Genomic DNA, 24,482 nt, shown 5'->3' with positions numbered 1-24,482 from the left:
GCAGTACCACTCAGAGCTTTAAATCACAAGGATCTAAAGGGCACATGGGACTTGTCAACTTATGTCTCAGGGTACGCCGGACACCCTGAGACATAAGTTGACAAGTCCCATGTGCCTGTAATTTCACCAGCACCCATACCCTTCAAAACCGGACCGCAGTAATGCTCACATTACTGCTTGGCGGCAGAAATAGTTTAGGTGGCAGTACTACCCTGGTCGAACTCTTTCACAAGGAGCTCTACTGCTGTTAAAGCCCATGCAGATTGTTTATCAGTACAATAACATTTACTACGTTATATTTTTTAACTTTTACTATGGTAACGAGAATAAAAACACTTCGAACACTCCTCTAAGCAGAGGCGAAACTTGTGTAATACACTAGTAACGTGTAGACATTGACACCCATCCTTACCTTCAACATCATGCAACAAAATTACGAATACTAAAACGTAAATATCTGGTTGGAAAACCCACAGGAAATTACCTCATTTGTGGTAGCCACCTCCAAATGTTTATTATGGTTGGAATTTAAGTACAGATCTTAGGCATAAATATTATGTAACCGTGCTAAATGTTGTTATTACTATTCCCCTTAATGGGAACCACTATAGTTTTGACCCAGTATCAGTGTTGTAAAATTGTTAAGTAAAAATTTATTTGGAAGTTGATGGGTGATGCTCACGATCTGTATTTGATACGCCATTCATTATAATACTCTTTATAACAGTCTATGCTTTAGTAACTACTCTTTCATAAAATTTGGTAAGAGCTGTTACACACGGCGACTGTTGGCAATGATACACACGCGCGTGTGTGAGACTCGCGATCGCATCGTGACACTCGTGATTTAGTCTGTGCGAGGTAGCTAGGCAGTGTGTGAGGAAAAAATCACCAATAGGATTAATTCATTTCCTTAGCCTCGCTTAGCGCAACTCTGGTGGAAAAAGGCTAGAGGAGCTAAGTATTTGTACATACAAAAAAACGAGAGATGTATGCGAGGGAGGAATGTGTGAGAGAGACCATTTTTACTCGATATTTATTCAAAAACGTGGATAAATATTTTAAATCGTGGTTTATTATTCATATTTAGTAAAACGAAGTATTTTTTTAAGCTTAATTGTAAACATTGATACTATTTAGTAGCATGTACGTATAATATATTGCTTGTTATACCTTTTTTTCTATACGCAGTAATAAAAAGAATACTTTTATGTACCGTAAATCCCTGTATTTTTGCGTGAATCTTATTATTTTTTAAAGGAGTAGTTTATTAAAAAAAAAGAATTATCTCCACACAATAATAATCAGCTGTCTAACATTTTGTACGGATTTTTTTTTATCCGTTATTGTACAGTTGTTCAGCTTCGTATATAGTATATAAGGGTTTTTGGTTATTCAATATTTTATTTTTAAAACCTGTATAGACTTCATTGGAAATACTTAAGCGATAATTTATTCTAATAATTCTAAGGATATTCAATTTAAAATCACTTGGCCACTATTTTGTCAAAGCCTAAATTCGCTACCGAATAATTTACATGAGTGCGAAAGAAACAGAGAGAGCCGCTAAGGAGAATTGTATTCGCAAATCGCATCAAAGCATATTGTTTAACTACACAATTATAAACAATTATTTTTTATATCATATGTTTTAATTAACAGATTTTGTGTGTGAAATGTAAAAGCGGATCCTTGGGCTATTTCAAGTCCAAACCTGACTTTATTTAGTACGCAGTAGACCCCAAGACCATAAAGTTGGGTCGCACTTTATCAAAGCAGAATAGCTCAGTTCAGGGGTTACAGTTCATTTGATAAGTTTCTGTCAATAAAATTGTCTATACCAGCCATCGAGTATAAAACCAGAAATAGAGGCGAAATGTCATTTAATTTGATTGAAAACTATTCTGCCATATCATTACTGTGACAACTGCGCTCCGATTGGCTAGCCCGAGTTCGAAACAATTGACGGGTGTCGTCAACTGTTTCACTTCAAATCGACCAGTTAACTTGAGCTTTGGACGAAATAATGGACGAAAATGGCAAAATTAAAAAAAAAATTGTTAGAGGCATCTTTATTAAAATAAATACAGAATATTTTTTGGAATATACGGAGACGTACACACAGGTCAGTAGTTGGCCTGTTTATATTTCAGTGCGAACGAGGGTTGATATTTATAAGAGCTGTATCACTAATGTGTTACCAGGAATATATGGCCCTTATTTCGTTTCTATTTCTGGTTATATACTCGATGATATACTCGATACCAGCCAACTTTTATGTTGATAAAAGTTTAGGTGAGTATGTTGCAATTAGTTTACATTCCTACCATTAGTGAGATGTTGTCGACCCCAAAAACTTAGGTAGTAAAACAGTATTGTTACATGAAACAATTGCAAAATGAGAAGTCATTAATAAAAAATGAATTCTAATGAATTTTATTATAAAAAACACAAAAGTAATTATCCATGTTTTAGGATAAATACTCAGTGAAATCGGATTTATCCTTTGATGGATATTTATCGGGTAAAAACCCATCTCTATCTCTAGCAACTCATCCTCACACCGCTTAGCTTAGATGCGACGAGTTGTATTTTTTCAACACGAGTTACTCGAGTTGACGGGAGTGCTGCTCGAGTCAGACAAAGCAATCACAAGTTGGGAATAGCGAGCGCTAGCGATGGAAACGCGCGACTTAATCGATGTAGTCGCTTATGTTGAAAAAATTTATCTCATTAAAAAAGTGCATCGCGTTTGTATCGCGATTGTATCGCTGCTTAAGACGAGTCACTGGAGGAAAAGCGGAAAAAATTTTTTTGCCAGATCAAATTGTTTAGGCATTTACTATTAAAATAACGGTTCATACAAAAAATATACGATACATCTAAGGATACGGTGTAAAGAATGTGTTTATGTATGTATATGTCCCAGGTTGGGATGTACAACACTAAAATAAAACAAAACAAGAAAACAGACTACAATAAAAGTCTAAAACGAATTATTCAAAAATACAATATTTAACTTTGGACATAATTTTCATATGGAGGTATTTCTTTTTACTTTAACCTTATTTACTATAGTCCATTTGTTTAGGTGCTTAATCTAAATGTAAACAATCTTGATACATCTTTTTATTGAAACATGTACATTACAAATCGATAGGTATAAAAATAGGCATGCAATTTCATATGAAGCTAAGTATTTGTATTTTGCATTTGAAGGTAAGTAAAAATAATTTTATAAATGTATATTTCATTAAATAGACATATCAAGATTGTTTACATTTAGTTAAGTACCTAAACAAATGGACTATACTACAGAAAAGTTGCTAAATTTTAGTCTAAACTGATGTCCTATTAATCATTAAACTCAGACGCACGGCAGAAAGTCGCCATGTGTAACCGCTCTAAAATAGACGCATTTGTTTGTGGTACCACTATCGTGCCTTTAAATTATAGTTAATTACATTTAATAAACTACACTCGTGCACATATTTAGAGGAAAGCTAAAAAAAAGGTTGAAATATGATAATGTTCTAATGAAATGTTCATATGAACCAGTGTTGTTGCAAATATTAGCATCTGTATCCGCATCTGCGGATAATCTACATAAATTTAAAATATTCATTGCGGATGTGATATGACCTAAAAGGCACGCTGGACTACTACAACAAAACAGAATGTAAGCCGAAAAAGCGCAAAATTGCTGTTTTTAAAATATTCTCTCACATAATTCGAACCACTTTGCATTGTCGGTATTAAATGTCCTTAGCTTAAATAATGTTTGATTGATCAATAAGTAATTCAAGTTTGAAAAGGTTTTGTTGAAAATTTGAATTTGCGAAACTGGGAAAAACTCTTTCTTCAATGATAATAATATTTTTTTAATTCTAGCACTTGAAATATCAAAATGGAAGATGGCTCGATTTATATGTCCGGGAGTGTATAACTTTGATAAAATTCCAAAACGATTAAGCTAGGCAAATGTATTGTTTTCATGCATATTGATTCTTTTCTTAATAAATGTCACAAAATCATTTAAATAATAAAATTTAAATTCATTTAAATCATTTTTAAATACGTCAAATCAGCATACGCTGATATGTAAAAAACCTGCAACTGCAACAACCCTAATATGATCCACTGGCCACATATATCAGAACGTTTAATTTAAAAAAAGACTAACTTCGATCGTCACTTGTTTTCGATTAAACGTTCTGGATATGTGGCCACTGGATCACATACGTTCAGAAACGTTATTATCATTACTTAACCTATAATTAGTATTCCTCTAAATATTTCCATGAGTGTATTTGCCTACTAATTGCGATTAATTTCTTAGTAAGTTGATCAAAATAATGTAGAGTTATATATTCACCTTATCCGTTATAGATAAATGATGTTTGTAGGTGTACGTAGGCGAACACACTTGGTCGTAAACCGCGCAGGGATTTTTCCGCCGTTTCTGGTCCATGTGAATAAACGGCATTAGGGGTTTTTCTAAGAAACTACCGAATCCTATTCTGAAATCAAATAATAAATATATTATTAGACAAGATCACATACGTTGTTCCGACCCATAGTAAATAACAGAAGCACTTGTGATACAGACCCGAGGCAATAGATAAAAAGTTCGTTTTTCTACATGACCTCAGAAACGGCGACACCGGTGCACCGGTGTGCAAGCCACTCGACCACGGAAGCCGTCAAAATAATATAAATATGTATGTACCCATACAGGTTGATAAAAAAACCACTGACCGTTTTAAAGGAGCAACTGTATAATGGAAATAAAAGTACATGTTCGGTTTTTTTTTTTTCAAATACTTAACAAATAAATAAGTTATGACGTCTCAAAGTTTTCAGAAAAATTATGAACAATGTTGACATCCGATGATTAGCAGACGCCGTTGCTACAGCAACAAGAACGGTGTGGGGCAGTAGGCGGAGTCAGCGCGCGAGTTCATGTATTTGACAGAGAACAAAGTATTAAACTAACACGCGATGCGTTAACGCACGTTGATAACTCGGCGCCGATCGCTCAATTTTATTTACTATTTTGAGGTAACCACGCCTTAGAAATTATTGGGAAATATTAACATCAAAAAATGGGGAGGTTTTTTTTGTTTGATTTCACTAGTGTTCTATTACTGAATCTTATGCACAGGAAAAAAAATGGCCAGTGATTTTTTATCACCCGGTATATATGGGACGTTCCACGGCTATGCCACACGGAGGGAAAGTACCTTAAATACCATAGATGGAAAATTTTACTTTTTTTTAATTTTACATTTTGATTTTAAAAACAATTCGAACTGCATTCAAAGATTTTCAAATAATCGCCTATCTGAACCGGGCATCGAACCTGCCAAATGAGAAAAACAACACCTGTAATTTTACTACACTGATCGAAAGCCTCAATCGAAAGTGTTGTTTTCTTGTAATTAATTACATTCATTGCTATATTAATATAGCATCTTAAATAAAAGGAAGACCATGAAATTTAACATCTAAATCTCAACAATCTCGTTATTATTTTATCATGCACTTATAACTGGGAAATTATATCTATTTTTCAAATTCGTACTCATTAGTAATACTTTGAAATGATAATGCCAGATTTAAATATGGAAAAATAGTCTCATTTCCGATAATGCCAGTTGTTACAAGCGCGACAAAGTCAGAGAAAGGCTATTCAATTTTTGAACAAAATTTATAATAATAAAATGTGCGTAATAGGCGTATATAGCTTTGGTTTTTTTTTTGTTTATTTATTATAATAATTCATTGCACATATTCATTTACCTAAACTTCATCGTCATGCTTCATACTTCATGGAGGTATTATCCATTGTACCGTAGAGTAGTGGATCATACCTCCTCCTAAAATCTGGGAATTATTGTGTCGTATTTTATTCGGCATTTTTTTATATTGCAATTACTACGACAGTTTACAACATTTAAAACAAACAACACCGCCAAAATATTTCAAATATCAACAGCAGATACATTTTCACGTAGTATATACAAATAATACAAGTACTACCCAGTTTTACGGGATTTCATCCCGTGTTATAATTCTTAACTAATTTATGCACACATGGATTCAATAAGCCTGTCAATAATTTAAAAGCAGTGATAGTTATGTGGGTCGATTTTAATGATAGTAATTGTACAATGTAACTAGACGTCAAAATTAACAATTTAAATAACGTCAAAATGAATATACATATCGCTGCTTTTCCAGAACAGCGGCCTAATCCAACATAGTTCCATTTCTGACTTATTACTTATATATATATATATATATATATATATATGTATATGTATATATATAGAAGTACGTCCAGAAAATACAAAATTTAATTGCAAGTGGGACACCAAGCTTTTCATTGGTTAAAATAATCTCATGACAATGTTGAGATGGTCTACGAAATGTCAATTTTGGGCGGCAGACACGTCTCAGTTATTTAAACCATCTGCCTTCTTTTATTTTATTTTTTTCAACCTCTAAGCATCTGCCTGATGCATTTACATTTAACAGCCACTGTTCCAGAAAGCCGTTGAAATGTCAAAGATTAGACAGTCTTCATTATTAGGGATTTGTCATTTAAAAATTCGGATACTGTATAGTATATTTTATTAGTCAATGAGTTGTTTAATTGTTTAAATAACGTAAGGGTTTTCAGACCCTTGTACTTTTAGCAAAGTATTGAACATTTTTGGGGCCATTACAAAAATACTTTTCTGCATGAAGATAGTTTTACAAGTTTTCAAATGTAGTTCGTCATAACGTCTTGGGTTTCGGACATATGCGGTAATTTCTTAGATATACATATAAAGTGAAGGAACAGCCAGTAGTCGAAGATCTTGGATGGTTTGCATCTATCCGTTTTCTTCAATCGACAAATGTTACCTACTTGAAATTGGCGGTGAGATTTTTCAGCATCGGTGGCAAATCATCCCTTAAAGAGACCAAGGTCTCCTTGTCATCCAGCATAGAGTACGTGAGGTCCATCAGGTAGTACAACTCGAGGGGATAGTTCCTGGCGGGCCTGTACGAGAATTTAACTTTGACCGTTTGCCCTGAAAAGATAATCTTTATGTTAGAAAGTTTGTTTATATTAAACTATTTCCGAGGTTTTTCATGAGATAATAGACACGACCATACCGTATAAAGCTAAAATGACAGACTGAGCTCAAGTATGTGGAACTGCGCATACTGTTGGCACACATGCCTAGCCCTCTAAGGATTTCCGCTGTAGGTATATAATGTTCTGTGGGTAGGACCAAATTTATTTTGAAAATGATCTCTACTGTATCCGTTCTGGACTGTGTGGTCAGAATAGTGCCCCAGATTGAGTTCCGTTGCTCTGGTACTCACACTGGTAGTACAGAAAATTCCCTAGTTTTAAACCAAGTACTTAGTGTGGTTGTCTGAGACATAATTTTTGTTGTTATTGCACGAGACTGTACAACAGGAACCAGTGGCGCAGCGTGAGGGGGTGCAGAGGGGGCCATGCCCCGGGCGGCACAGCAACGGGGGCGGCGGCAAGCGCTGCCGAGTCTAACTAGTCAAAATGTTTTTTCAACTTAAAATTAGAAAATAAATTCCGCTATTTGAGAAAACGATATCCTGAACGACACAAAGATGGCCACATAAAAACAACATAGAGGGGGCATCAAATTTAGGGTGGGCCCAGGGCGGCAGAAATCCTCGCTACGTCACTAACAGGAACAAGTTGACTTCGTGAAATTACGCAATTTCTCACTGCCTTGCAGAAGATAACTGCGCAAATATCTATCACAACTTATCTTCTTTGCTATTGTATGTTCTTGTATAAACGAGCAGTATAAGTTATGTTACAAACAAACTCACGTGGCTTCAGCGACAGGTGTACTTTCTGCGGTTGTATCTGTACGGCTTTGTCAACCTCTGAACTGCCAGTGGGGACGTCCTGTAAGGGGCGGTTGTCGGTCACATTCCACACTGGGGCCTCTGGACGCTGGATCGCCGCTTGACTGCATCCCGCTAGTACAAGGCTGGAGGAAGTAAAAATTCGTTTATTTTGATATTTGTTTTTGATGTCGAGTGCTAATACTTTCGCAAATATCATCACCTGCACTAGGGAAACCCTGTACCGCGGGTGCCATGGACATACACATAAACAACCACAAATTACACCCAAATAAAAATAAATGGACGTCATACAAATATTTCTCCCGGCCCGCGATTAACTGCCTCCGTGAACGAACGGTGACCATGCTGGTCTGCCACGTGAAAGTACCGGGTTCCATTGCCGGGTCGAGGGAAATATTTGGATGGCCTACATTTATTTGTCGTGAGTTTGATGTAATTTGTGGTATTCTGTGTGTGTCCATGGCACCCGCGACACAGTATACAGTAAAATAAAGATGCTTTTTAGCCGTAGCCGCCATCTGTGAGAGATCTATGATAGTATTTCTTCATTCCGCTGGTAGCAGTATAGATGACTAGAGATGTCCCTTTAATAATTGTAATTTTTAAGTTTATTGAATATCACAATATTTTGCTACCATGATATGAGGATGAAAAAAAAAGTTTGACCCATTCAATTATTTTTTGTGAAATTAGTCAACTGGTTTGTTATAAAATTACTAATAGAAAGTTCGATCATATAACTATAAACAAAATAAAATATGTGATATTGTAATTGTTTTGAACTTACATCAATACCATGGTCTTATACAATGCCAATACTGTATGTATTTTGTCATATTGTCTACATATCTGATCTATCTTGGGTACAAGTCCAAACAAGTTCTAAACGAAACTTTCAATGGAGTGTGAAGAAATTAATTACACTTCTACGACACGACCTCGGGGTTATCCAGAGGTCACGGCTTAAAAGTTTTTTCTACACATTTTTGAGATTACGAAATATCCGAACCCAGCGTGCGTTGAATTATGCTATTGAAAAGTATTCAAGCGGCATTCGAACGGGTGATTTGAACTGCGGTGCGCGCGCGCAGCACAATCAACTATCAATCAAGAGACGATCTCTTGATTAGAGGTAGGTTCGGCAGGCAGCGGGCAGTCATGGTGCACGCCCGAATGTCGGTCAGCTATCGTGGGAACCTGTTAATCCAAAATGCGTTCTATTTGGTACTACTATACAGATAAGTGCTTCACCAACACTGAATTGTTTTTTTTTTTAACATCAAGTGACGGTACGAGTAAGTTGTGCACCTGATGGTAACCTACACGCCTGTCCATAACAGTTTTTTTTTTTTTTATAATAATAAGTTATAGCGCCACTCAGAGCTTTAACGATATATTAAGTAAACATTTAATATTTTTAAATATAATATTTTTTTCGATAATGAATTGAAATTTGACCTCACTATTGTAATCTATCAAAACAGCCATCTGGCTGGATGTAGTAGATATGTTTGGCCAATGGTTCATATGAACATTGTTATCATACACAGAACAATAAATACATTATAAGTGCTTACAGGGCGGAAAACGTGTGCCAACAATACGCGGAGTTCCACAAACTTGAGCTCAGTTTTCGCTTTGTGGGTTATGGTCGTGTCAATTATGTCACGCAAAACCTCGAAAATAGTGGAAAAATGCCTTATTTTGCTACTTTGCAGAGCAACAATCATAATCGCAAATAATAATATTATCCATGGTGGGGTTTTATATCATCGTTAATTCTCATTTTATTTAATTTTAATAAATTTTCCATTTTCGGTTTATCGTAATATTTGTTTTGTTATAAGAAAACACGAAAGTAAACCTTGTGCCGATGCAATATGGTCGGCTTCTTTTTTGGAAAATCATTCGTTGTCTCTTTCAGATATTGCCGCTAGATGGAAGCTCATTGAATGAAATTGCAATATAGTATCAAAACGTCGTAACTTGCAATAAAAGGTATTAAAATTTCAACGATATTCTAAGGGGTTAAGTTTAAATTATATTAACTGTTAATTTGTTACACCTTTTTAAATAATTCCGTATAATTCTGATAGTACCTAATCTAGGCTTCAGATAATTCCGTTGTTAGTTTTTCTTTCGTGTTATCATAATTCCACTCTTTTTTAGCATTCCTCTATAATATGATGAGTATAGATAGAATGCTTTTAAATAATTATATACTTTATACAAATACCTAACTACAAGTAAGTAAGTACCTACAGTCATACACTTGAACAATTTTCCCACATTCTGAATTAGAAATGATATATGACGTAAAAATTTCTTCAAAATTTCTGCTGGTATAGTTGATACTTATTTTTTCTAATTTATTTTTGTAATATCAAGTGACGGGATCTACAAGTCGTGCGCCTGGTGGTCCATAACAGTTGTAAGACCACTCAGCGCTTTAAATTGTAATGATCTGAGGAGCGCTGCCACGTCGCCAGTCACCCTGAGACATGAGTTGACAAGTCCCATAATATTACTATTCCTTGAAGTGAAATAAAATAACCTAATTATAGTGCAATAGACAGACTTCGCTGGAAATCTATATTTACAATGGAAGGATTTAGTTTGTACAAGTACAGGATTGAATAGCGTACAAGTTTTCGATTGTGATCTTCATGCTTATAAGTTTGCCTCGACCGCCTCCTACTTGGTCATACATAACGTAGCCGAACTGGTAGTCGAACAAGACAGTACAAAGGGTATACGTACAGGTGTAGGTCCAACTATAAAACAGACTTGGATGGAATTGCATGATTTAATTGCCACCTTCCCCTTTCCATCATCGGGGAACTGGACGTAGGCTGGAGTTTCACCCCTGTGTTGTAGATATTGAAAGGTTTCGCAGGAAGTGTTTGGCTTCTACATTTATATGGCGCACGGCTTTGGAGTGGAATTCCCTGCCTGCAGTCTTATTCCCTGAACGCTATAACTGGATCTGGTGTGCATGTCCATCTTCAACCTCATCGTCACTTTCCATCAAGAGATATTAAGGTTAAATGCGCACTCCTGCTCCTATTGAAAGATTTCGTCCAGTGAAGTACTGCCACCTTGCCTATTTCTGCCGCCAAGCACTAACCTGAGCGTTACTGCGTTCCGGTTTTGAGGGTAAGGGTGCTGGTAAAATTTCAGGCACACGGGACTTCAATAAAAAAAATGTCTGCTTTTCAACTTATGTCTCAGGGTCATGGGCGCAGTGGCAGGGATCCTAAGATCTTTGCAATTTAAAGCTCTGAGTGGCGCTGCAACTGTTATGGATAGGTGTGTCGCTTACCACCAGGCGCACGGCTTGTTCGTACCGTCACTTCGTATTATGAAAAAAAAATACATTTTTAATAAAAAAATTTGACTTTCGAGTTGTATAACGCAGAACATGGCCCACCCATCTGCAAGCGGTACGAGTTCCAGAACGCCACACAAAATGCAGTTCATGCGAACGCTATGCAGCGGATCACTGAAGCAAGTAGATCTAATTTGCCACTAATGAGGAAAGTAGTAGAAGAAGGGATGTCTGTTGAAGCCGTACCAAACTAGACCTTACCTCTTTTCATCATCACATCGTGTAGAAGGAGCCTTGAAGTACGGATCAGCACACCAACGACAGTGCGACGCTGCGGACAGGCATTTTCCGCATTCCTCGAGCTCGATGCATACCAGCTTGTTCTGCACTTGTTGCAGCTGAACTGTTTGTGACAGAAAAATAAAATTTTCAAAAGAAGAGCTTGCGAGGGGATATGCTTGAGTTTTTCTAAATGACGATGAACAAGTCGGTTCTTATTCTTTTCACGTTACGTCCAGCAAATCGCAAAAGCGACAAAAGGAATAAAATTTATAACATTAAGCTCAATTTACGTCCCCAGAAAGGAAAGAAAGCGAATTGCATAGTATAATGAAGTTTAGGTCAATTGTGTAACGAACACAGCATTTCCTATATCTATAGGTACGAGATAAAACTTTTGAGATTCGCTCTGGACCTTTTGGAGGGAAAAGTGTCGTTTTTATTTTGACTTTCAATTATTTTGTGAAATCTAGTTTAAAGTGGAATAGGATAGTGCTATTGTGCCTTAATCGAAGATTAAAACGCGAAATTATACGAATCTCGAACTAAAATACCCGTATCGGCCCGTTTTAAGGAATCCCGAGTCAATCCAAGCACGCCGCCTCAAATTGCCTATCCTCTTTGTGGCGGTCATATTTACAGAAACATTTAAACTTCATGTTTAGGCTGATGGCTTTGCCAAAGCCGTAATAAATAAATAAAAAAAAAAGATAAAACTTTCATAGTTTTCTCACAGATGGCGCTACGGCAAAAGTCATAAAAACAAAGAACAGAAAAACAAAGTACGTAGTAGTAGTTGTAAAGATTCCTAACTGGGTGACGAAATACTGTCATAGATAGCGCTACAGCCAAAAAGTCGTTGAAAACCAAATACAAATATCCGACAATAAGCACATAGAAAAATTCGTGATGTCCGCTGGTTGTTCCGTGGCTTAGTTGGCATAGCGTTAAGCATAGCTTCGAATCTAGCCGGATCGAAGAAATATTTGTAAGTGTTTGTATTAATCTTTTTATTAATAATTATAACAGTCCGGAATTTGTTATTTCTTTTTAATCAAGATGTTGTAGTGTTTCAAATTAAGAATGTGTGAGTTTTGACGACATCGGTTCTGTTAGTAAACCACGCTTAAGGCATTTCCATTGTTTTTTTTTCTTTCGTGGGCACAATTATAGTCAGTTGTGCGTTTTTTGTGTTATTTATGGTTATTTATGAAGTAATTATTGTAATTAAACCATATAATAAGGGCATAGTTCTGTACATTACTAAGTACAATTCTTTGATATTAGTGTTTTTAACTTAATAATTTCATAACTTAATTTTTAAATGTATTCCATCGAAATCGTATTGTTCTATAGAAATAAAGTAAGTAGTACTTACATACGTACAACTAGTCGGTAGCTATGCATGTTTAAGTTTTTAAGATTGTTTAATAGTTTTAATTCATAAAATGGATGCATTCTTTGCTACGCCTTTACATGGTATTAAATAATAAGGGCATATATATTTAATACAATGACTTTTGGTTTTAAAAAAATAGCATACTTATTAATACAAAGATCGAACACTCAGAAAAAATTCCTTCGATCTCATTGACTTACAAATAAATGGACGACGGGTCTAATACAAAAACCACGAAAAAAATGTCCCAAGTCAACCTATTTAAACGTAGTGACATGTAAAGGAATATGAAAAAACTAAAACGTTGAATTTAAATTGTAATGTCATCGCAGTACTGTCTAATTTTGCTTGCTTCGCTGTCAGTCGAACAAACGAAGACTAGAGCGTGAATGACGCTCTGTATACGATTTTAACGCCCTATAAGTTCGGACACTTTTTAGCGCGGACTCGACGTCCATATAATTATAAGTCAATGTTCGATCTGGACGAACCGACGTCTTCTAGCATACCGTGGCAGACGCTATACCAACCAAGCCACGGAACGAACCAGCGACTTCACGAATTTTTCTATGTTCTTGTTGTCGTGTCTTTGTATTTAGTTTTTCAACGACTTTTGAGCCGTACCGCCATCTATGTGAAATCTGTGACATTTCGTCACCCAGTTAGATACCTTTACAGCTACCAGCTCCGGCTTGTGATCTCGCTATTCATTGTATTTTTAAATTTAGTAACTAGTGGAGTAATTTCACATAAAAATAATTGAATATCAATTCAATAAAAATTTTAAAATAGCAGACTTGCTCAGATGATGTAGTCTGGCACATCATCATTACAAAACATACAAATTTATCTACTTTGTTTTAAACACTGCCTTGTAATCAACCGAATCGATCTACAGTGTTATGTTAAGTATATCACGGAAGTGAGATGCATCGGTCATCTATTTTCAACTCGCGTTTCTGTTAAATTGGAATTCCCGCGATGAAATATTCCATGGTACGGGTTTGTCTGACGATGTTGCGATTAACATTTATGATTATGATTTAGTTTTACATGCTTTTAATCCGCTTCGTTTGCTTTAGGAAGTCATTCGTTTAGCTTTTTGGGTCAGCTGTCTTATTATTTTGAGGTATATTGTACAGTTGATAAACTACTACTAGATACTATCGTCATCATCGTCGACTCACTGCTCGGGAAGTGACCCTTTATAGAATATGGTTCAAGCATATTTTTAGTAGCAGTAGTGTTCCTTGTGAAAGAGTTCGTCCAGGGAAGTACTTATTTATCTATTTCCGCCGCTAAGCGTTCCGGTTTAAAAAGGTAAGAGTGCTGGTGAAATTACAGGCACAACTTATGTCTCAGAGTGACGGGTAGTGACCCTAAAATCTTTGCGGTTTAAAACTCTGAGTGGCGCTGCACATGTATGATAGGCGTGTCGCTTAGATAAAGATGTATGGAAAGACGACATTTCTCTAGATTCCACATAAATTTGATTCAAAGTCCCATAGCATTTAAGTTTATTTGAAAAGAGCAATCCCTAAAGTTTCTTGCTCGTTCTTCTCAGGGAAGTCACCGTACGAGCAGTAGTTTAAATGTGACGTTTTCAAGTGTAAATTTAATCTACCTACGGCATAAATGATTCCTTGACTTTGACTTTGCTTCCCACCAGACGCACGACTTATTCGTCCCGTCACTTTTATTATTAAAAAAGGACTTTTTCGTAAATGTGACACTAGTGCAAGTGTTAATTCCTTCAAATTTATCTCTCAAAGAGACTCTGAAGCCCTGACCGTAAATAACCTCTTTCATCTTCATTCACCTTTTTATCATCCTTTTCTCTGGTTCCTGCCCACTTACTTTTGAAATTTAATTTTAATTCCTTTGCCTCGTCATTCTTACTTTGCTTCTTTCTGTGTCGCTACTCTCACCAAAAATCTCGAGAGAAAGACCGTATTCTCCTATCATGTAAACTTAACTGCTTATAAGCAGCAATAAACCGAATACAGGCCCTTTGGGCCTTAACCTGTCCTTCCTTTCTTCCTTTCTTCCTTCCTTCACCTTTTCCCTGTTATACTTCTACAACAAAGTCATGTGGACTGAGCGTACTTTCTACCACTATTACTCGACCTCTCGGCCACAGAAGTATTGCTACGAAACATTCACAAATGCACGTGATTTAGAAATTAAACTTCACAATTGGACGTAGTTAAATAAAAATGATCCAATCCACATTCACTCAGTTTCGAGATATTAACATTGTTTTGTTTGAATTTTAAAAGTGTTTCTCACTCGAGTTTTATTTTCAAAACTTATAATATCATGTAATTCTAGAGATATTTATTTATGTTTATATGTTGGATTTTCTTTGCTGATCTAAGTGGTTAGACTTTCTACCAACGCCTATCTACTAAATGGTCCCTATCATTTGGTAGATAGGCGCGTTATTATTTAACTCATTTTTTATATTTGTGGATTGAATCCTTTTTTCTTAACTACGTTCAATTGGAACCAGCCACACGCAGAGTTACCACCTCTCATTCTACTAGATAACGTTATGATATGAGCAAAGAAAGATGACTGACACAACCCGAACACGATTTAATACGTATCTCCGTCAGCTACAGCGAGATTCGAAGCGGAAAGATTCTACATACCATGATAATTGTATTTCATGAAAATTTAAAATTTATGTTCACAATCCTGTTTAAAATTTAAAATATACAAGCAAACATAGGTATATTCTTAACAAAATAAACGAAAGCTACAGTTGCGTCATGATCGATTAACAAAGTCAGCATTGTGCTATAGTCTATATCGGATCGGACATATATTACCAATGTAAACAAGGAGGTGAAGGTAGGCGTGACTGCCTTATACGGACCGCCAAATACGTCGTTCGGTTACACAATTTTGTATTCTGTAAGAGTTGATGAGAGCGGTGCGAACGCAGCCAACGTTCATGGCGTGTAACCTACCACAGCTGTACACTAGACCAGAGAACAAAAAAGTAGCGAGAATGGACACTCTCCGCTCCTCCCTTGCTTTAGATACCGCACCACGCCCCGCACATTGACGATCACTTTGACTGAACGGCAGCAAGGCTGTTGGCGAGCCGTTTTCGCGCTAAGACGGCTTTGATATTTGAATATAGTTTTCATTTATTCATTACGAAACTTGTACATTAAAATGTAACATCATTGTTCGTTACCATTTATAATAGTCGTGAGTTGTACTGTGTACGGCTGTTTATTATCATCTAAACGGGATGAAGAGATGAGTTTCTTTCGCTTTCCGAATTAATGAAAAATATAATATTATATTGATATAAATACCTAATGAACCCGTTTAATTATTAGTATTCCATTAATAGAATTATAGATAACAGATTCTCGTTAGAATTTTCGTTATGTTGCCGTACTCTAACCACGTAATAGTATGAGAAGGTGATGGTAACCCTGCCACTTCACGCACACATTTGCGCGTGTGCAGATAGCGCCTTGCTGTATGTAGTAGTTGTGGGTAAATAACTTTCGACCGTTGTATGGAGTGTAACTAGACTATATCAATAAGAGCAATTATCATCCGTAAGCGTGACGACGTGACTTCAATAGCACTATATAAAAGAATCTTAGAAGAACATGCGTAGTCTAAAATAACTTCGAAAAAAAAATTTGTAATTTGTCATAATAACATCGCAAGTGTTTTATTGTGTTGAAACGATTAGTGTGGGTTGTAACGAAGTTATATACTCTCGATATTACTAAATTTTAATTGAAATATGAGCCATAGTTAAACTGAGTGATGTAAAGAAATAAAGCTACGAAAATCGAAACTAAAGCTAAATACCCATGCTATTAAATATTAATTTTTCTACTCCTGTAGTTATACAATTTCGTAAACCATATCATAAAAGCGCTTTTTTAGTTCCGAATCAAATTTTATTGTCTATGGTACTCGCTACTGAATTGAAAAAATTACTGTACGCAGAACTATAATAAGTTTCAAAAGAAGAACGTCATATTTTTGTCAATTAAACTATCAAATATGACACAATTCAAATGCCCTACTGCTTCCTGATTGGTTAAATTGGCCTAAAGGTCTTGCAACCGGGCCATAAACCGTTATAAAAAAAAAAGAAATATTGGTTAAAATGTAAACGGTAGTGGCCAGTTCTTTTCTATCTCTTTGGTTTATTGTTTTGAAGCGATTGTTGGGCTATTGTTTGAGTTTGTTGTCGTGGACTGTATAAACGCACACACTCAACAACATAGCCCCGCACTAGGGAAACCCTGTGTTGCGGGTGCCACAAACACACACATAGACAATCTGTAATTTGTGACCCAAACTCAAAGAGAAATAAATGTAGGCCATACTAATATCTCTCCTCGTAAACTCTGTATATCAACTGGAATCTTGTTATAGAAGCGTATACATTGAATGAATTTATGACTTTGTGAAAACGACTATCAAGAACAGCTAGTCTACTCCTCGTTTTAGTGTTATGTCTGTCACTATTTTTATAAAGAAATTACTACTCGTCTGAACATAAATTACATTTTCATAAATGTACTGTGACGCTAGTGTAAGAATGTTAATTTCCTTCAACCTATCTTCTTCTTATTAAACTGAACTTGGCGCAAAAGAGCCAATCACGTTTGCAGCATTTCCTCGTTGCATGGCAATGGACAATCTTTGCGCCAAGAACAACCCTGCGCGGGAGTCATATTCACTCTCTCTTAGCTGTCGCCTGATTTCCGCTACAAACTTTTTCGCATCGCCACCCCAACCACCCGCCGTCTTAGCAGCAAGCGGAACGAAAAAGTAGCGACTTTCCAAATAACGATATTTGTCTCATTTCTTGCGAGCAGCGGATTCAGCAACAGCACCAGCTGAAGTCACTGTGCCACAGAAATGCGAAGCTGCAAATGCGCTAACACACGTCGCATCCCACAGGAGACACCTACCCCTCTTCCACGGCTCCAGTCATTCCGTCGGGCCTTTTCCCATCTGATCGACTGAGACCTGGAACTAGAGCCCGACGGATGATTTCGTTTAATGCATGACAAACATGTCGACAGCAACTGACTAATAATATGTGTTTTAATTACTAGTAATTCAAATTCACTCTCGTCTAAACATTGACTTACAATTGTCTAAAAGACCCAAGTTATATCTATTTTCAAAAAAGTCCGAAAGCGAATCAAAATACCTAATATAGCATGTAAATACCTTTTATTTTGAGAAAATCCTCCTATTTATCCTTATTTTATTTTATTTTTTGTACAAATTACAGAATACAGATTATCCAGGGCGTCAAATTTGGTGTGGGACATAGTAACAGGTGACGAAACATGGATTTATGGTAACGATCCCAAAACAAAGCAGCAATCGAGCGTATGGGTCTTTCGAGATGAGCCGAAACCAACCAAAGTGGCGCGCGTGGGAAGTGCCTCTAAGCGGATGATTGCTTCTCTTTTGTTAAAACTGGACACGTGGCTACTGTTGCTTTGGAGAATCGTTGTACCGTGAATAGTGAATGGTACACGACTATTTGTTTGCCGGAAGTTATTGACAAACTCCGTAAAAATAACCGTAAACGCCGTATCATCTTGCACCACGATAATGCCAGTTCTCACACGGCCAGATAGACAAATGCATTTTTGAAGGTGAACAACGTTGACCTTATTAGTCATCCCGCGTACAGTCCCGACCTGGCGCCTTGTGACATTTATTTATTTCCAAAAATTAAGAACATGAAGATGCTGTCGAAGAGTATGAAAAATATGTTTCAGAGTTTGTCAAAGAGGAGTGGCATAAATGTTTTCAAAATTGGTTCATTCGTATGAAAAAGTGCATTAACGCTAACGGAGAATATTTTGAGAAACAATAAATTCATTTCTGAGCCTTTATTATTGACTTACAAATAAATGGACGACGGGTCTAATACAAAAACCACGAAAAAAATGTCCCAAGTCAACCTATTTAAGCGTAGTGACATGTAAAGGAATATGAAAAAGCTAAAACATTGAATTTAAATTGTAATGTCATCGCAGTACTGTCTAATTTTGCTTGCTTCGCTGTCAGTTGAACAAACGAAGACTAAAGCGTGAATGACGCTCTGTATACGATTTTAACGCCCTAATAAGTTCGGACACTTTTTAGCGCGGACCCGACGTCCATATAATTGTAAGTCAATGGCCTTTATAGTATTTTTTCTTATTTATTGGAAACTTATAGTGCGTTATAGTGCCCTTCTCGTATACCCTAAGAGTCGGTAGGGACGATCACTATAATCAAAACTTATGTAGAAAAGAACGGGATTGCTGGTTATAGGCCTTCTGTAGTTTGTCCATCTATTACGTTTCTGAACTAGTGTCACCTCATCTATGGCCTGCAACTTTGACAAGGTCGTCTGCCCAGGGCATTGTAGGACATCTCACGTTTCTGAGACCTCTTCTTAGCCACCATTTTATAATAGTTGCCTTACTCCATCTGTCAACACTACGCCTCTTTTTTCCATTCCATTTCAGTTTTGTTATTCGATCTCCTATGCTCTGGATCCTAGTTCGTCTACCGATATAGGAGTACGAAATTCGGTTCATAAGTTTCGTAGAAACTTTTTCTCTTCTTATAATCTTATTACGCAAACAAAAGTACCTATCTTTTTTTTGTCTAACACGTATTCACTATTGTTGCAACGAAAAGTATATTCGGCCTCTGACCGAATACCGAATATTCGTGCGTACGAAAAATACCACTTTCATTCTAATTTATATAATAATAATCTCTTTTGTGTATATTTTATTTTTTATTATCTTTTAAGCTTATATATTTATTTATATATTTAAATTCTATTTCATTTTATTTGTATATTTACATTCTAAATTTATGTGATTGTTTTTGGATGATAACTGTACGTGTTTTATAATAAATTAGTAATCTGTAAACACATTTACTTTGGTCTTGCGCACTCGTTGATAGCACCCACAGCATTGATACAGTCCTCTACATAATGTATCACATAAGTATTATTAACCTGACGCTAATTTAATGTAATTTTATTTAATATAAACTTTTTTCATATTACGTTTAGCTTCATTTAACGAATATTTAATATATACTTATATTCTATAATTTTGTATACGACCGAATAGAAAAAAGAAACAGACTGAATGGACCTAATAACGAATTGTAATCGAATATTCATTGTAACTCTAGTTTTCACAGCTCGTGTCCACGGCAAAGAAAACATTGCCCAACAATAGATAGGTGGAGTTAGTAACGATTAAACGCCCTATAATTACAATCTAATCAAAACATCAACAGCTTGTTCCGATGTAACAACGTGATCAACGATTTTCGAGCTCGACATGTTGTTGATTTATTAAATAAGAGGAAATGCGATCAAATTCTTAACTGGTTTACACCAGTGTCTTATAGTTATAGGATATGCTATACACACTAAAAGTGTTTAGAGATAAAGCCCATTTATACCAATTACTGAATTTGTAGCACCTGAACCCGGAGTTGGTTTAAAGTTGCAACGGAACCCGAACAAGCCCAAATACGAGTATCGTGTCAACCCGGCACTATTTGCTTATCAAAAATAATGAAATTTGAGTTCCTTCTAGTACCGGGTTCTGTAGATAATATTTTAGCTATCTCTCTACTTATTTATCTTAAACAAGGAAAATACTAATACATAGTTAAAATAAAAATAAATAGAAAAAAAAATTGAATAAAAATTAAAATTCAGAAAAAAGTTACTTTAAAACATCATAGCAATAAGCAAACCGAAATAGCGAGTTAAACGGATTAGTCCGATGGATTCTTAAAATCCTACATAAGTGTTTGTAGCGTTTTAAAATAAAACTGTCATTCCTATTTTGGACACGACCAGCTCTTGAAGCATTATTCTTTTAGACAGCATTATAAAAACAACATGTTTTATTATATTTAAGTTGTAACGAATAATTTGTTTACAGATCACAAAGAGTTCTCAGGTTCTAAAGTGTTATCTATTCTAAAGAACGATAGTGTTCATTATTAATACAAAAATCGTACGCTTAGAAAAAAATCCTTCGATCTTGTCGGATTCGAACCGACGTCTTCTAACAAACCGTGCAGACGCTATGCCAACTTAGTTGGCCGGATTGAAGGAATTTTTTCTAAGTAATAATAAACCTAGGGAAACCCTGTGTCGCGGGTGCCATGGACACACACATAGACAACCACAAATTACACCCAAACTCGCGAGAGAAATAAATGTAGGCCATACAAATATTTCTCCCGGCCCGGGAATCGAACCTTGGACCTTTGTATTCGATCTTTGTATTAATAATTATAACAAACTAATGAGTAATATCAGAAAAGAAATTAATATACATTCAATAAAAAATTTAAAACAACGACAGTATTATTAGCAGTAGAGCTTCCCGAGAAACAGTCCGTCCAAGTACGTTCTGGCACCATAAATGTTTCTACCGCCTAGCAGTATTATGAGCATTATTGAGTTACGTTGTTGAAGGATAAATAAAGGTGCTGGTAAAATTATAGGTACATGAAATTTGGCAACTTTGTGACTCAGGGTAACATAACTTCTCAAACAAACCCCTAACCTCTCCGATTTTAAGCTCTGAGTGTTATTGCAACTGTTATGGGTAGGCGTGTCTCTTACCACCAGACGCACGACTTATCCGTCCCGTCCATTGACTTACAAATAAATGGACGACGGGTCTAATACAAAAACCACGAAAAAAATGTCCCAAGTCAACCTATTCGAAATTTAAATTGTAATGTCATCGCAGTATCGCGCTGTCAGTAGAACAAATGAAGACTAAAGCGGAGTGTCGCGCTCTGTATACGATTTTAGCGCCTTACAAGTGCGGACACTTTTTAGCGCGGACTCGACGTCCATATAATTGTAAGTCAATGGTCCCGTCACTTAAAATTTATATTTTCTTGGAATATAACTTTTTATGGTAACTTTTTATGGTGAAAAAAATAAGTTATGAAAAAATACTACATGTTTTTTCTGATATGTTTTCGTTCATGTTTTTTTATGATACTATGATGCGAAGTCACGTCTTCGTGCGCCTGGTAGTAGGCAACACGCCTGTCCATAGCAGTTGTAGCGCTACTCAGAGCTTTAAATCGTAAAGATTCTGAACGACACTGCCGCGCCTGTCACCCTGATACATGAATTACTAGTCACGTGTGGGTGTAATTTCACCAACACCCTTATCCTTCTAAACCGGAAGGTAATAATGCTCACAGTACTGCTTGGCGGTAGAAATATTTCTTGGATGAATTCTTTCACAAAGAGCTCTCTCTGCACTACTGCTACAAAAATCATAATAACAAGGGTACGAAATGCAGTTAGAAAGAATGCTTGTTTATTAAAAACAGATAGGACACCTAACAAACCACGTGACGTCATACGTAGGTAAACAAACGTCACCGTTCTCACTGTTCGCTTATTATCTTGTGTTTTTTTTCCGCTTGAGTCCCTTTTTTACACATTTTACACGCGTTCTAAGTTGATATGATGTAGAGCCGTTTGCGTGGTATTTTTTTTCAATTACAGCACATTTTGGAATTTGAAAAGTTTTGTTTAAAATAAATAATATTCTAACCCTTGGCTGTATACATGTACATCCATTTTAGTTAATATACTTTATTACGTAAATTAATTACATTTAATTTTATATTAATTATTACATATTAGTGACTTAATAGATAATAGATAATGTGAAACAAATAATTTTATTCTATTGCAAATATTTTTCAAAATGCCCACCGTAAAGACGTAACGATTACTGTTTTCTCGCGAGTAATGTTAGAAAATTAAATTTGTTATTTATTCATTGAGCATTGTGTATTCAGCCATCAGCTTAAACAGGTCACAAATAATATTAAGAAGTTCAAAACGTAATAATACTTTAAAAATCTAAAAGTTAATTAAAAGTGAAATAGAAATACCCCCCATTTTTTGCAGACAATTAAATCATTAAAAAAATTAAGATCTGGAAGTATGGCTAATTAGACGCCTCAGCCTGTCCCAAAGGTAAAAAAAAATTACTAATACTCAATTCCAAATTCAAAATAAAATTTACAATCTTATTTCTCGTATTTTCTATTTTGGAAAACCTATGGCATGTGCCTGGCGCCAGCTGAAGCTATTTCGGCTCCGAGTCATGGATGTAAAACAAATCTTTCTTTTGAAGTTTCGTTTATGTCCGTACAGATAAGGAATTTGTGTAACTGGCATTAAATTCGTTTCAATGTTTTGAAACACGTGTTTTTGGGTTTAGTTGTCGTAAAACTTGTGCAGGTATGTTTATTTAAAACAATATGAAATGTTTTTTGGTTGTTTATATTAACTTAACGTAAGTGACGGGACGAACACGTCGTGCGCCTGATGGCAATCTACAGGCCTGTCCATAACAATTGCGGTGCCACTCAGAGCTTTAAACCGCAAAGATCTGAGGGTCTCTGCCACTGCGCCCGTCACCCTGAGACACAAGTTGATAACTCCCATGCGCTTGTAATTTCACCAGCACCCTTACCTTTCAAAACTGGAATGCAGTAATGCTCACGGTAAGATGGCAGTCCTTCCCTGGATGAACTCTTTCAGAAGGAGCTCTCCTGCTACTAGTATTCTCAATCACCGACTGTTCTGGGTCTTCACGTAATTCACCCAAATTCGGTTACAATGTTAAAGCAAAACAGTTTCCTTTACTTTCGGTATCTTCGTTAAATTACTCGATTTGTTGACTATAGTATATGATACCTCTCTAAATATAAAAAAATTATGATTAAGGACTCCTAAAGACCTCCGCATGCCAATTTTCAGCCGCATCGAAGCAAGTTTTTCTTTGGCCGCCATTTTGAGTTCGCCATTTTGAATTTTTTTATTACAGGCAGTTGACCACTATTAGGGCGCGTTCCCTCTCTCGAAACTCAAACAAACTCGAGAAATAGGCATGGGAAAATTTATGTCTAAAATTTATTGACAATTTTGAAACTAAAACTACAAATGAAAAACATAGCAGGTTGTGAGTAATTTTTAATATCTATACGTGAAGTGTGTGTCCCAAGAACTCTGACTCCCGTAGCTATATACCTTTTGGTTCTGAATATAAGTGTGAAGAATAGTGTTAAACAAACGTAAAAATCCCATAAAAACCCGTAAACAAGGCGAAAACTATTTACAAATATTTTTCTATATTTGTTAATAGTATATAATAATACCTCGAGAAGGTTACCCATATTGCATTTTTTTTTAAAAATCGTAACTGTCATCTTGGATTTACAAATAAGTGCTATATTAGTAATGAGCACCCCCAAATACCTCGAAAACGCTACCCAACTTGCCATTATTCGAAAAATCGTGCCCGTCGTCTTGGATTTAAAAATGAGTGCCATATTCGTATAGAGCATCCCCAAATACCGCGAAAAAATTACCTATATTGCATTTTTTGAAAAATTGTGTCCGCCATCTGGGAATTAGAAATAAGTGCTATATTCGTAATGAGCACCCCAAATTACTTCAAAAAC

The 24,482-nt window shown here is 35.9% G+C and overlaps 1 protein-coding gene across 1 annotated transcript in view; it reads right to left on the bottom strand.

The window, feature by feature from the left end:
• LOC113231315 (integrin beta-nu-like) overlaps positions 1 to 24,482 on the bottom strand; it is a 53,871-nt gene that overhangs the window by 27,600 nt on the left and 1,789 nt on the right. Inside the window, exons 2-5 of the mRNA XM_026465589.1 lie at positions 11,507 to 11,648; positions 7,876 to 8,039; positions 6,917 to 7,082; positions 4,376 to 4,520 (exon numbers count right to left, since the gene is read on the bottom strand). Coding sequence (XP_026321374.1) covers positions 4,376 to 4,520; positions 6,917 to 7,082; positions 7,876 to 8,039; positions 11,507 to 11,648 — 617 coding nt within the window. The remainder of the gene's footprint in view (positions 1 to 4,375; positions 4,521 to 6,916; positions 7,083 to 7,875; positions 8,040 to 11,506; positions 11,649 to 24,482) is intronic.

The sequence above is a fragment of the Hyposmocoma kahamanoa genome, unplaced genomic scaffold, assembly GCF_003589595.1.
Source record: "Hyposmocoma kahamanoa isolate Upper Pololo Valley unplaced genomic scaffold, ASM358959v1 65, whole genome shotgun sequence".
NCBI classification, from domain to species: Eukaryota; Metazoa; Arthropoda; class Insecta; order Lepidoptera; family Cosmopterigidae; genus Hyposmocoma; species Hyposmocoma kahamanoa.
Note: the sequence above shows the minus strand (reverse complement) of the source record. Positions and strands in the feature narration are given on the sequence as shown.